Below are 13,100 nucleotides of genomic sequence, written 5' to 3'. Positions count from 1 at the left end.
CTTGTCGTCAGACTCATTTCAATATCAAAATTTATTTTCATCAATAGATCTCCATAAGAAAAAAGACAGAAAATACTTTTTTCCCTTGCATCGTACCATAACTGGTTAGAACGTTAAACTGACTGAAGTATCATGAATATTTGTAAACATAATTTATCTCAAATTGTTCTAATCTCGTTGGAGCTGGCAGATGAACAGAAAAGGATCCTGGTCACTGAGATCTGTCCCTTTGAAACATAAAACCCTTCCTCCTTCAGTCACATGCTTCCACCTGCTTCACTTCTGTCATTCAAAACAGCATTAGCATTTTTGCACACACACATATGCTCCTCTAGCAAATAATGCCTGCTGTCTTTTTAAGCGCACTTATTTTTAAGAACAACCCTTTTTTTTTTTTAAACGGTCATTAACAAAAGCTCTAACCACGTAGTGACATAATCTGAAATGTTTCAGAAGTGAAAACGGAAAATAAAAGCGCTGTGATCTCCGGGCAGTGATGTCCCAGTGTAGTAACAGTCCAGTAGTAATAGCGCGGACACACACACTCACATTGATGGGAATGTGTGATTCAGCACCTACAGGCAATTCACCGAGTATTTTTTTTGGCCTCAGTGGCATTAAAGTTCTGCATGACCGACTTCATCTTTGAGCCGTTCGTCTTGACTGGCTTCTGCTTGAGGTTCCTTCATGTTGGCGTAGGCAACTTCCCTCGTCAGCTGCTCGAGCGGAGGCAGACCCACCGCCAGGTTTCTCATTGCAATGGCTGTCATCAAGATTCTGGAAGACAAATGTGCAGAGTTCGCGTGTTTGTTTAACTGGTTTTTCTACACTTTGTCTGCATCTGTGCGTTCTCAGAGAGCTCAGCACTCACCCTCTGCGTATTGTGTAATACTTCTTCACGGCAAAGCGCTGCAGTCGCTCCAGCATGCCGGCCTCCCTGCGTTTCTTAACTTCCTTCATCCGTCGCTGCCTCTTCAGGAACAGCCGCACAATCGGGTCAGTGGCGTTGACCTCCGAACCCACGTCATCATCTGCAGCCATGAGAGGCTGCAGCTCGGGAGGAAGTGGCTCGGTTTCTGTGGGGTGAGACGGACTCAAGTAAAGCAGGCACACCAGGAGAGAGCTGAATGGGATTTTTAGTGACATGCAGATCAGCCATCGACAGCTGAATGGAAATAGATTGATTGTTTCATTAAAATGTAAAGTCACCTCGACTTTGTTATACACCACCAGGCTAAGCACACACCCCCACCCCACGAGTAGCATCATAAACTTTTATATATCTACTGTATTGTTTACAGTGTTGGCCTTCTTTACTGATTTTTTACTGCATTTTTTTTTTTGTTTATGTATTGCTACATCCTTAATGAGCTAGAGAGGCCAGTTTGAGATAGTTTGGACACGAGAAGCTGTCAGGCACAAGGAACAGAGGAATGTGAAGTGAAGGAGGACATGCAGAGGAGGAGGCAGATGATCTGCTATAGCGACCTCTACAGGGAGCAGCTGAAAGAAAAAAAGAAGGCCTGCAGCACGTACAGACATCTGCGGTTGTAACTGGAGTAACAACTTTTGAAAGTATTCCAGCAGGAAGTTGTGCCTCGCCACAATGCAAAAACTACTCTGAAACGGCTCAGGGAGCTAAGGGAACAACTTTAACTTGTGCCTCCAAATTCCAAAGATTCAAACCCAATTGAGCATCCATGGAAAGAAAGGGGAGAACAAAAGCAAGCCACAACCTGAAGAATCCTCTGCCCTGTTTTGTGGGTAACCTGCACAGCACTGAGCACGTAGGTTTTCAGATCTTTTTCAGGAACCTTACCACTATTCTGTAACCCCTTAAAATAATCCACTAAAAGCTATGCAATGTGTTATTTTTGAAAGCATCTTCACCTGTTCCATTGCGAACACGCTCCTGGATTTCATACAGCTTGGTGAAGTTCTTCTGTAGTGCCGCCTCTGTGGTGTTTACATAGACGTACATGTAGCAAGAGGGGCCCTCGGACACTGTGTACACCTTATGATAAGCCCCGGCAGCTACCTACACAAAGCCACAGTAAGTTAAGTACTAAAACAAGATAAAGAGCAAAGCATGAACAGTGACAATGGTGAGCAGCTGTACCTTTATCTGCTCACCGGGCTGCAGAGTGTAGTTCTTCTTCTCCTCCACTATCTCTACATTCACCTGGCCCTGCAACACCTGGATGCTGGTGTTGCCCAAATCTTCACTCACAAAGTTTTCCAAGTGGAGACCTAAAAAGGGAAGATAACAATAAAACAACACACCATGCATGGCTTTTTCATCCAAAAGAAAAATTGTAAAAGTGAGGTTTGTAACCTGGGAAATCCGCAATAAAGACGATTTCAGTCTGATTGTCCAAACTTCCCTCGATCTCCTGGAACTTGGGCCTCCAAGGCGAGAGGTCCACCAGCAGAGGCATGAGCCATTTGTTTGGTTTGAAAGGTGACCATTCAGCACTCACAATGTCCACACGAGGATCAAAGATCCTTAGAAAAGCATCCAGAGCAGATTTAAACCTCACCCTTTTACAATTCTGAGACAAGGCTAAAAACAAAAAGCTCTCGTACCTTTGCTGGAAGCGTTCATTGATGGACACCCAGATGTCAAAGTAGATTTCAGGATCGGAGATGTTATAACGAGGCAGGTACTGATGGAGGCATGTAGCATACTGCTTCAGCATGTCTCCGTGGTCCTTCCAGCGACGGCTCTGTGTGAACACCTACAGCAGGCAGATTGTGAATTGGAAGAGCAAGACTTTAGGAAAGACTACAATCTAAAAAGGTCAAGGAAAAGCAGTTTTGTTTATTAAAGAAACATCCATATACAGATGGAGACACTGTCGGGTGAAATTAAAGGAATTCCAAACATCACAGATTACAGTTATAACTAATGCATATTAATAATAACAATATAGTCAAAGCACTTCTGTAAGCACTAATTTTTGTTTTGTTTTGGGTTTTTTTAGCTCAGATAGCAAACGTTATCGAGTCTGACAGTGTTTCCCCTGTAACTCACCCCTGGGTTCAGATATCCAGTTTCACCCGTTTTCCTGTCTTTGTAGGTGATTTTAACGTGCTGATGGCTGCGAGAGTGAACCATCATGTCCCATGAATATCCGTACAGGCCATTAGTCCAGTTGTTATAACCCTTGACAAAAAAAAGAAGTTTAAGTAAAGTCATAAATCACATCACCATTTTCACACTTTCAATTCACCACTGAGTGTAGTGGGGACTTGTTGATGAGTAAGCTTTCAGCTCTCTGTTGACAACAGACGTCAGAGCTGCTCTTTGCTGTTGACTCTGATTGAGCAACCATTGGTCTCAGCAGATAACTCAACGAGGGCTTCATGGATGAATGTATTATCTGTACAAGCATTTCAAAACAAAGATCTTAGTACCTGTGTGATGAAGTGAGAGTAGGGCAAGAAGAACTGTTCCATTAAGTAAAGAACAGTAAAAATGGCTCCCAGCTTGTGTTTTAGTCTCAATTTGGATGATTTGGCAGCAGCTGGGGTCTGTCTTTGCTGAGTGCCACTGCCTTGGATTTCTTCGTAAACACAGGAAGGGCTGGGCTGGGACCCCGGTGAAGTGAGGGGCAGGACTGGCCTGAGGAATGATGGGAAATGGGCAAAAAAATTTCTTGGCCAGTCAGGGTAGCAGAAGAGAGGACTGGTGGCCAGCATTGCGTAGGGAAACATCCCTGTGGAGGATTAAGACGAAGGTAAAATGACAGCACAGAATTAAAAGTATTCCTTTAAAAAAAGAATAACTCACCAATGCTGAAGAGCTGCGAGTTCATACAGTGGAAGTAGCTGACAAAGAAAAATGCGTAAGGCCGAGTAACGTCAAAAAACAGCAGATAGCCAGCGGTCAGATCCAAAATGAGACCGCCTCCGTGCACCACCAACAGGCTTACTAACTCCACAGGAAGAATCAGTCTGATAAAGGAGGGGAAGGCATGATCAGAAGCAAATTACTGGGATAATCACAGTTAAAGGCTTCAAAAAATACCTACTTGAAGGGGTCAAACAGCCAATGGTGAGCCAGGTATGACATTGAGTATCCCTCCACCCAATCAGCATCCAACTTCTTCACTCCGGCAATGAAGTATACTATAAATATCTTTGAGGAACAGCAGAGATGTCATTAGGTGACTGATGAATCCATAAGCTGAAAAACGCGTATCATATGAATGGTAAATGGTAAATGGCCTGTATTTATATAGCGCTTTTCTAGTCCCTAAGGACCCCAAAGCGCTTTACACAACCTGTCATCCACCCATTCACACACACATTCACACACTGGTGATGGCAAGCTACAATGTAGCCACAGCCACCCTGGGGCGCACTGACAGAGGCGAGGCTGCCGGACACTGGCGCCACCGGGCCCTCTGACCACCACCAGGCGGCAACGGGTGAAGTGTCTTGCCCAAGGACACAACAACCGAGACTGTCCAAGCCGGGGCTCGAACCGGCAACCTTCCGATTACAAGGCGAACTCCCAACTCTTGAGCCACGATCGCCCCATGAATGAGCTAAATAAACAAACCTGAGCTCGCAGCAGTGTGTAATTCCATAGAGGCACATGAGCATTTCTTATAGAGGGTCTCCGCAGTCCATCGATGGACCTACAAAAACACACACACGGACATCAATGAAAGAAACAAACATACACTCAAGTAGATTACTAAACATCACCGTACCAGTATCTGTTGCCATCCATGAGTGTGAGCTGAAATCCAATGAGGCCGTAGAGGTAGGAGTGATTGTTCCAGGCGGTTTTGTCCAGGAAGAAGATGTACCAGTACGTGGAGAGGAACATGAGGCAGGAGAGGCGGTAGAAGCAGCCGAGCATGATGCCCGAAGCACCTTAAGTCAAAAACAACAACCACAAAAATAAACAGATTCTTATCGTTAATGAGTCTGTTTTTACACATGAAGAGTATCTCCTAACTATCCTGACTCTATGGAAGCTTGTTTCCACCACTGAAAACAAAAACACTTTTCATATCAGGTTATTTACTCAAAGTCTGAGTCAGTAAGTCAAGATTTCTGAGATAATAAGCTAAAATGTTGACTCATGGATGGCAAAACACTTTATTTTTCCAGTGGTGGAAACAAACTTTAAAACAACTCAGCTTGTGAAGACTTTTTTTTAAAAGGGAACTTTTGAATTCACAGTGAAGCCATTGCAATTAACTTTGTTGTAAAGCGACATTTTAAATGGAAATGATTAGTTTAACTAGTCATCAAGGCTATAAAGATGCTAGTGTTGCATTATGGGAAATGTAGGGCCCAGCTTCTTTTTTTTAAACGGTAACTTTTGGCTTTTTACCAGACTGACCCACCGCTCAGTGACATCACAAGCAAACAGTGGATCGGACTGAATAACCGAAGGACACTGCAAGAGGCAACTTGTTGATGTCACAGTGTCGTGACTTTATCAAGACACTAATCATTAATAAAACAGTCGTAAGCACAAAAGTGAATTAATGAAAAGTAATTTTATAAAAGTAAAAAGTTGTCAACACCACATGCATACCCCGCTTTATCTTTCTTTGACTCTAATGGGATCACTCATCACTAAAAGAAAATATTATGTTGTATTTAGTAACTTAGTTACTTAAACTTACTTCTAAGTTATTAAATGGTTAAAAGCAGCAATGGCTGATGTTTTCTGATTTTCAGGATCTCATAACAGCAAAAACCCAAAAAATGCTCAACTCTGAGTGAGTGGTCAGGGTGCATGCTACGTATGTGCAAATCTGGCCTCTAGTTTCATTCCTTTACTGTCTCTCTCTCTCTCTCTCTGCAGCTTGTATCCAAACTCCTGGGTCCAAAAGAAACAGCCAACATTGAGCGACTACTCTGGGGGGGAAAGAGGTCCAATTTTATAGAAATCTATGCAAAATTGCTCTTCCGCTCATTTAATCTAATAACTAGTAAACACTTTTAAACTTGTTGGTTATAGTGAAAACCATGTATAACTTTAATAAGGCTGATGTGTCCCAGCTTTGTATCTGCTGTCTGTTTGCTTTCTTGCTCAATCTTTAGTGAGCTCTACCTTTTCATTGATTTAAAACTTGCAAGAGTCGGCTGGCTTGGGGAGTAAAAATGTAAGTGGAAAAATGCAGGCATGTGTTTCCCACAGAGAGCACTTCCTATTAAAAAAACAGAGAGAGAGAGAGAGACTGCATCCACTCAGACTCAAAAACAGGTGTTCTCTCAAGTCGGGAATAAACCTGGAAACACTGAGCCTGACCCACCGAGGAACATCACCACGTACACCAGGTACATCCAGTCCAGCGGCAAGGGCTGTAAGAAGTTGAAGAGAGGAAAGCGACACACGGGGGCCCCATCCAGGTACTTGTAGTCCAGGTTACTGAGGCCACGTTCCTGTGTGATGTCTATGACCATCAGCAAACCTGCACAAAGTATCAAAAGCATCACAGCAGGTCTGAGACAGTCAGAATACCCAGCAGGCAGACTGTACAGGTGTGATTAGTTTACCAAACAAGCAGCGGAAGATGCCCAGAGATGCAGGATCCGTGGGGCGGTTCAGGAGAGCCACAAAGCTGTGCCAGGAAGTCAGGTCCTCCTTCTTGAAGCCAAATATTTGCTCCATCTTGCTTCTGGTGGGCGTTTGTTCACGTTTGGGAGCTTTGTGCTGGTCCTTTGCAGTTTGATCATCTCCCTCACGGCGCACAAAAGCGCCTGCAGGGCACAAATTGGTTTTTATGTTTTTATGTACTAAACACAAAATGAATTAACTCACTCACGCAGAGTCCCTGTGTGAGTTACAAACCTTCCAGCTCTCATTTAAACACTGAACACGACTCAGGCTTAGACGTTGTTTGCTACATGTTGGTCTAACTGGTTATTACGTTATTACATAAACAACAACCCCGCACGATATGCCACTGCCACAATAACCTCACCTGCCGTAGCGTCTCTCGCCTCCATGTTAGAAAAATGCCGGGTTCTGGTTCGGGACAGGGGGGAGAAGGGTCTCTCTGCTCTCCCTGACCCAGATGCGGGAGTTCTGTGCGGTCACGGACAAAGTTTACGTGTCACAGCTCCACACACAGTAGTGTGTCAGGCGGGCAGGAGGAGCAGGAGGAGAGGAGGAGGGAGGATGGGACAGGAGCGATTGGAATGTTGTGAAAGAGGTGCTTTTCGTCTATTGGCTGATTCCCACTCTGGCCCCACCCACCAGAGGGCGTTTCTTAGACGTCACATCCTGGTTGAGACTCAAGAATTTCGTCCCCCTTGAATTAGGTCAAATCTTGCTGTAGTACGTGACCGAGCTGAGCCACCTGAAAATGAGAAAACTCGGCGGTTACGTGTGTTAATGAAGTTACAAATTATAACATTTTCATGTTCTAATCTTGGCAAGGTACTTAATTAGTTACTTAATTTTAAATGTTAATGGAAGAGGGGGACAGTTCAATATGGTCTAATGTTATTTATATAGTATGTTATAATTTTTATAAAGTGTCAAACAAGAGTCTACTCACCGGTTTCTCCATATAATGTAATCATCCAATCACATTGCAGCAACTAAATGTATTTATCCAGGCAGACATGGTCAAGACCTGCTGAAGTTAAAATTGAGCATAAGAATGGGGACGAAAGGTGATTCAAGTTTCAGAGACTGCTAAATTACTGGGCTTTTCCCACACAACTCTACGGTTTACAGAGGATGGTCTGAAAATGAGAAAATATTCCACGAGCTGCAGTTCACTGGGTAAAAATGGGTAAGAATGAGGCTGAAGCTCATTCTTAGCTGAAGCTAAAATTCAAATGGGCTTGTCAAAAATGAACAAGAGTGGATTGGGAAGACATTGCTTGGTCAGATTACTCAAAAATATGTGTGCATGTGGATATTTTCATTTTGGGATGTGGCACCAATCCACATCCCAGAGTCTGGACTTGGGCCACTTCTCCAGCGATGTGGGCATTGTGGTGAAGCGAAAGCTGAACATGAAAGCAAAACCATCTATTTACTCTTCAGCAGAGTAACTAGATGTCTGTCCCCTGTGATGGACAGACAGACAGATGGACTGACTTTGGGTTGTGGTGGAACAAGAAATTCTCATCATGGATGTGCAGTCAACATTTCTGCACCAACTGTTTGATGCTATCATACCGATATAGACTAAATTATCTTGGGAATGTTTCCAGCACCTTATTGAATCTGTGCCGTGAAGCATTAAGACAGTTCTTAAAGCAAAAGGGGGTCCAGCCATTGACTGAAGAGGCCCGTGGCTTTATATTGTAGAGCTAAGTAGAAAGAGGGGCCCACAGGCAAGCAGCTGGTGATGGTGGGGAGAAGGAAGATATCTCTGGCAGACCCAAGCTTGGGGAGGGAGAGGCATCTCATCAAAGTGGAAAGCTAATACAAGGGAAGACACCCCTGTAATTGTGCTTGCATTTTGTGCACTGGATCGCTTTAAATTCAAGTTCATCTATTTAAATTAGGAAGGCCGTTCATCATAATCAATTCCATAAAACCTTAGACAAAGTTTTTATTTAAAAGTACTGTTAAGATATACCTGTGTATGTAAATTTATCTCAGTATATTTAACACGTAATTTAGAACATGTAAATTACACGTAATAACACATTGCACATCTTCCAGGAAACTGTACTCTGCTACACATAATAATAACTGCATTTGAAATTATTAAATCACAACGCGTCACTATTTCATTTACGTGTGTAATTCCGCCGTCTTTACAGTAGATGGCGCCGTTGAGCTCAGCTGCTACATCAATGTGCTACATTGAACCGTTACCGTAAAACCGTTAATAGATACCACCGATAGACGAAGAAGAATAACAAAAGGTACCCCTGGAATTTCAGGAGGTTGTCCTGCCAGATAAAGTTAAAATAGGATGCATAAGCTTTCTGGTTAGAGCATATGTATCACCGCCCCTCACGTGCTATAAATGCCAAAGATATGGGCACATCACTGCAGTTTTCAAGGGGAAACAGAGGTGCCCCAAGTGTTGAGGTGAAAACAGATTTGGGGAATGTGGATGATGTACAGGATAAATCCAGTAATTGTGGGTGGCAGCACAGGGTAAGTTATGGGGGCTGTGAAGTCAGAAAGAAGGCCATGGAGGTCGAGCAAGTCAAAGCAGCTCACAACATAAGTTACGCAGAGGCTGTCAAGAGGGTACAGAAGGCAAAGGATGGAACAGGACCGGTTTAACCAATGTCGACAGCAGATTTAGTACAGACACATGGAACTCATACAGGACTGACAGTGGAGAAGATTATTTTGTTTATTGCCTATGTTATAAATTGCACAGATCAAGTGAAACACAAAACAGAGAAAATTAAAATAACTGAAAGGAGCAGAGAGGTTTTTTGGTATTAAAGAATATCTTGGGAACATATCCAATAAAAGACTTGAAGGGGAGGGGAAAGGAGGAGGACCAGGGGAGGGGACAATATGATTATCTTACAGGGGAACACCAGAAGTTTGATTGCAAATGGACAAGAGTTTAAAGGATTCATCAAAAAATGCAAAAAGAAACCAGAAATAATCTGTATTCAGGTTATGATAGTGTCCGCAGAGATAGAAAGGAGGGTAATGGAAGAGGATGTGCAACATTTGTGAAACAAGAGATCCAATATAGAGTTGTAGCTATAGGAACACAGTTATATTGTACTTGAAATCTGATCAAGAAATGGCAGCATCAGAGTGATCAATTTTTACAATCCGGCTAACAAACTGTTGTCAGTAGAGGAACTTGGCACATATTTAAAGGGAAACGTAATTTGGTGTGGGGACTTTAATGCACACAGATCATTATGGGGTAATTATAATGATCGGAATGGAGCAGTGATTGAGGAATTGATAGAGCTAAAAAAGTATGATGGAAGTGGTACAAGAGTTAATATTAGAACAGGTGCAGAATCAGCAATTATCTCACATAGTGTCAGACTCGTTGGCAGGTATTTGTTCATGGCAGTCTAAAAAAAGAGACAACTGTAGGCAGTGACCATTATCCTATGATGACTGAGATAGAGCTGAGTGTAGAGAACCAGGATATAGGTGTGTAGAAGTGGTGCTTCAGTAATGCTGATTGGGATACATTTAGAATCAGAATCAGAAAGGGTTTTATTGCCAAATGTTGAGCAGGTTTACAACATTAGAAAATTGCTACGGTGCTTAGTGCAACACATCCTGTCAGACAACGCTTAAATAAACATAAAAATTAAAATTAAAAGTGCTAAGTAGATAGATATATACATGAATGCAGGTGGTGATCACTGATCAGTGCGAAGATGGAATGATGCAGTGAACACAGTGTAGGGTCACGTGTTAGTGGTGCGAACAGTCATATGATTATTGACTAGTATTAGAATAGTTAGTGATCAGGAAATGCAAAAGATGGATATGAATGCTGGGGTGGATGATTTCAATTATTCTATTTGTAAGGCAGTTTAGACGCAGCAAACTGGGAAATAAAGAAGACAGAAGGTGTAAGGAAAAGAACGCCGTGCCGTGGTGGACAAAGGAGTGTGATAAAGTGATTAAGCATCAAAATAAAGCTTTTAAGATATTAAAGAGGAAACACAGTTTTCAGAATTTCATTGAATATAAAAGATTGCAAGCTGAGCTGAGAAGATCCATTCAAAATGCAAAGAGTGACTTCTGGAGGGGTTTTTGTAATTCAGTAGGGAGGGAGACAAAAATACAGAGTGGTTGGTCAATGATTAGAAGGATGAATGGTATAAAAAGGGAGTATGGATATCCAATATTGAGGGATGGAGAAGCAACAGCTGTAAAAGATGAGGAAAAGGCAAATCTGTTCGCAAAACGTTTGTTAAAATCCATCAGGCAATGTTAGTGAAGAAGGGCGAAGAGGAAGAGAAACATAGCGAATAGGGAATTACTGAAACAGGAAGAAGATACAGATGATTTATTAAATATTCCTTTTACAAAGACAGAATTGAATTGAGTGCTTCAGAAATCCAAATTATCAGCACCGTGAAAAAATCAGGTTTGCTATATCTTGATAAACTATCTCAGTGAGTCAGCTAAAGATCTTTTATTAGAATTATATAACAGAGTTTGGGAGGGTGGGAAACTGCTACAAAGCTGGGAGGAGGCAGTGGATGTGCCCATACGTAAACCAGGAAAGGATGATACAAATCCAGAAAGTTACAGACCTATAGCTTTAACATCTAATATCTGTAAAATAATGGAGTGAATGGTAAATGAAAGACTAATGTACTATATAGAAAGTAAAGGATACATATCTAAACATCAAAGTGGTTTCAGAAGAGGGAGGAATACAGTGGATCGAGTATTGTGTTTGGAACATGAAGTCAGGAAAGCACAAATAAACAGAGTGTAGTGGTGCTGTTTTTGACATAGAAAAAGCCTACAATATGATGTGGAGAGAAGGCCTTCTAGTTAAAGTCAGGAAATTGGGTATCAGTGGGAAGATGTTCAGATGGATAAAGAATTTTTTTTTTAAGGGGAAGACAGATGCAAGTGAGAATTGGAAGGATTTACTCGGAGAGGTATCCTGTAGAAAACGTTACACCTCAAGGGAGCATTGTGAGCCCTTTGTTATTTTCTTTAATGATAAATGTTGTGTTTAATGCCATAGAGGTTGGGATAGGGTTTTCGCTTTTTGCAGATGAAGAGAGGAAATAATGTAGAGTTTATTGTATTATTTATTGTATTGTATTGTAAAAAAAAAAATTGCAGGGAGCAACTGGAAAAGTTGAAGAGTGGTCATTTATGTGGGGTTTTAAATTTTCAGTTGATAAGACCAAGACCATGTTTTTTTTACAAGGAAAAGAATTGGTGAGGACGTCAAGCTTAGGTTATATGGTCAAGAAAGAGTGAGTAAATTTAAGTTTCTTGGATTGTAGTTGGATGAAAGGGTAACATAGGCTGTACACATTCAGAAAATGGTGGATGAATGTAAATATAATGAGGTGTGTGTGTGGGGGGGGATGGATTGGGGAGCGGATAGAAAGTCTTTGAGGGCCATATACACTGGATTGGTCAGATCGGTGTTAGATTATGGATGTGTAGCATATAATTCAGCAGCAGACACAACTCTTTTGAAGTTAGACTTCATTCAGTATCGGGCACTAAGACTCAGCACAGGTGCATTTAAAGCAACCCCAACAGCAACTTTACAGGTAGAGATGGGTGAGATGCCACTAGGAATCAGAAGAGAGCAGCTAACACTTAATTATTGGGCAAATCTGCAGGGCTGTGGACAGGATCACCCAACACAAGAGGTACTGAAACCTTGTTGGGAGAAAGAAAGGCAGGAAACAAAGAGCTTTGGGTGGATTGTGGGTAGAAGAGCAATAGAACTTAAACTGGATCAGTTCAACATCAGTCAAAGAGTGCCGTTACCAGCAACACCGCCATGGATACTTCCTGATTATTGGAAAAGAAGAAGGGGATAGGGCAGTTAATTTAAACTCCCATACAGCACAGTGTCGCCACTCAGAAAATAGAGCAGATATCCTAACAGAGGTTCAGCAAACACTTTACAGAATACACATGATGGGGCTTACAGTTGTGTTTTTATGGATTTCAGCTCATTACAAATTTCCCACGTGTGGGACTAATAAAGGTTACCTTTATCTTAACTTATCTTACTATGGAGTATAAGCAAATGAAATGGCAGATAGAGTTGCGAAGGAAGCCACAAAACATGGGGAATTTGACCTGGCTATTAGCTTCAGTCAGACAAAGATAAAGAGTATTGTAAGGCAAGAAATGAAGAAAAGATGGCAAAAACAGTGGGAGGAGGAAAGGAGGGGATGGTGGTTGTATAAAATTCAAAGGAGAGCAGGAGAAATGAGAACCACAGGAAGGAATAGGAGAAAAATGAAACTAGATCTTATTGATTTACTGCAAAAGGACTCGAAGTAACAGTTATCGGGCCTTATTCCAGTTTTAAAAGAGAGTAAATTGCTTGGGAGGATTTGAATTTTTTGTTTATTTGTTTTTTGAGCGACGCCCCCGTCACACTCCACACCAGTTGGTGGCGGTAATGCACCATTCAGTTGTTTGCAAACCGCCAATAAAA

The 13,100-nt window shown here is 42.0% G+C and overlaps 1 protein-coding gene across 1 annotated transcript; it reads right to left on the bottom strand.

Moving 5' to 3' along the window:
- Nucleotides 1-13: 13 nt before the first annotated feature.
- Nucleotides 14-7,157, bottom strand: ggcx (gamma-glutamyl carboxylase). Its single transcript, XM_004538185.4, has 15 exons — nt 6,957-7,157; nt 6,529-6,732; nt 6,285-6,443; nt 4,722-4,887; nt 4,568-4,646; nt 4,035-4,141; nt 3,794-3,957; nt 3,418-3,719; nt 3,035-3,166; nt 2,587-2,738; nt 2,336-2,505; nt 2,120-2,250; nt 1,891-2,038; nt 872-1,076; nt 14-777 (listed from the first exon to the last, which is right to left on the bottom strand). Exons 1-15 carry the CDS (start codon nt 6,979-6,981, stop codon nt 618-620), a joined length of 2,304 nt encoding a protein of 767 aa, XP_004538242.2. The 5' UTR covers nt 6,982-7,157; the 3' UTR covers nt 14-617.
- Nucleotides 7,158-13,100: the final 5,943 nt, after the last annotated feature.

Source organism: Maylandia zebra, linkage group LG7 (assembly GCF_041146795.1).
Source record: "Maylandia zebra isolate NMK-2024a linkage group LG7, Mzebra_GT3a, whole genome shotgun sequence".
Classification (NCBI taxonomy): Eukaryota; Metazoa; Chordata; class Actinopteri; order Cichliformes; family Cichlidae; genus Maylandia; species Maylandia zebra.
The sequence above is the reverse complement of the archived record's forward strand: the minus strand, read 5'-3'. Positions and strand labels throughout refer to the sequence as shown.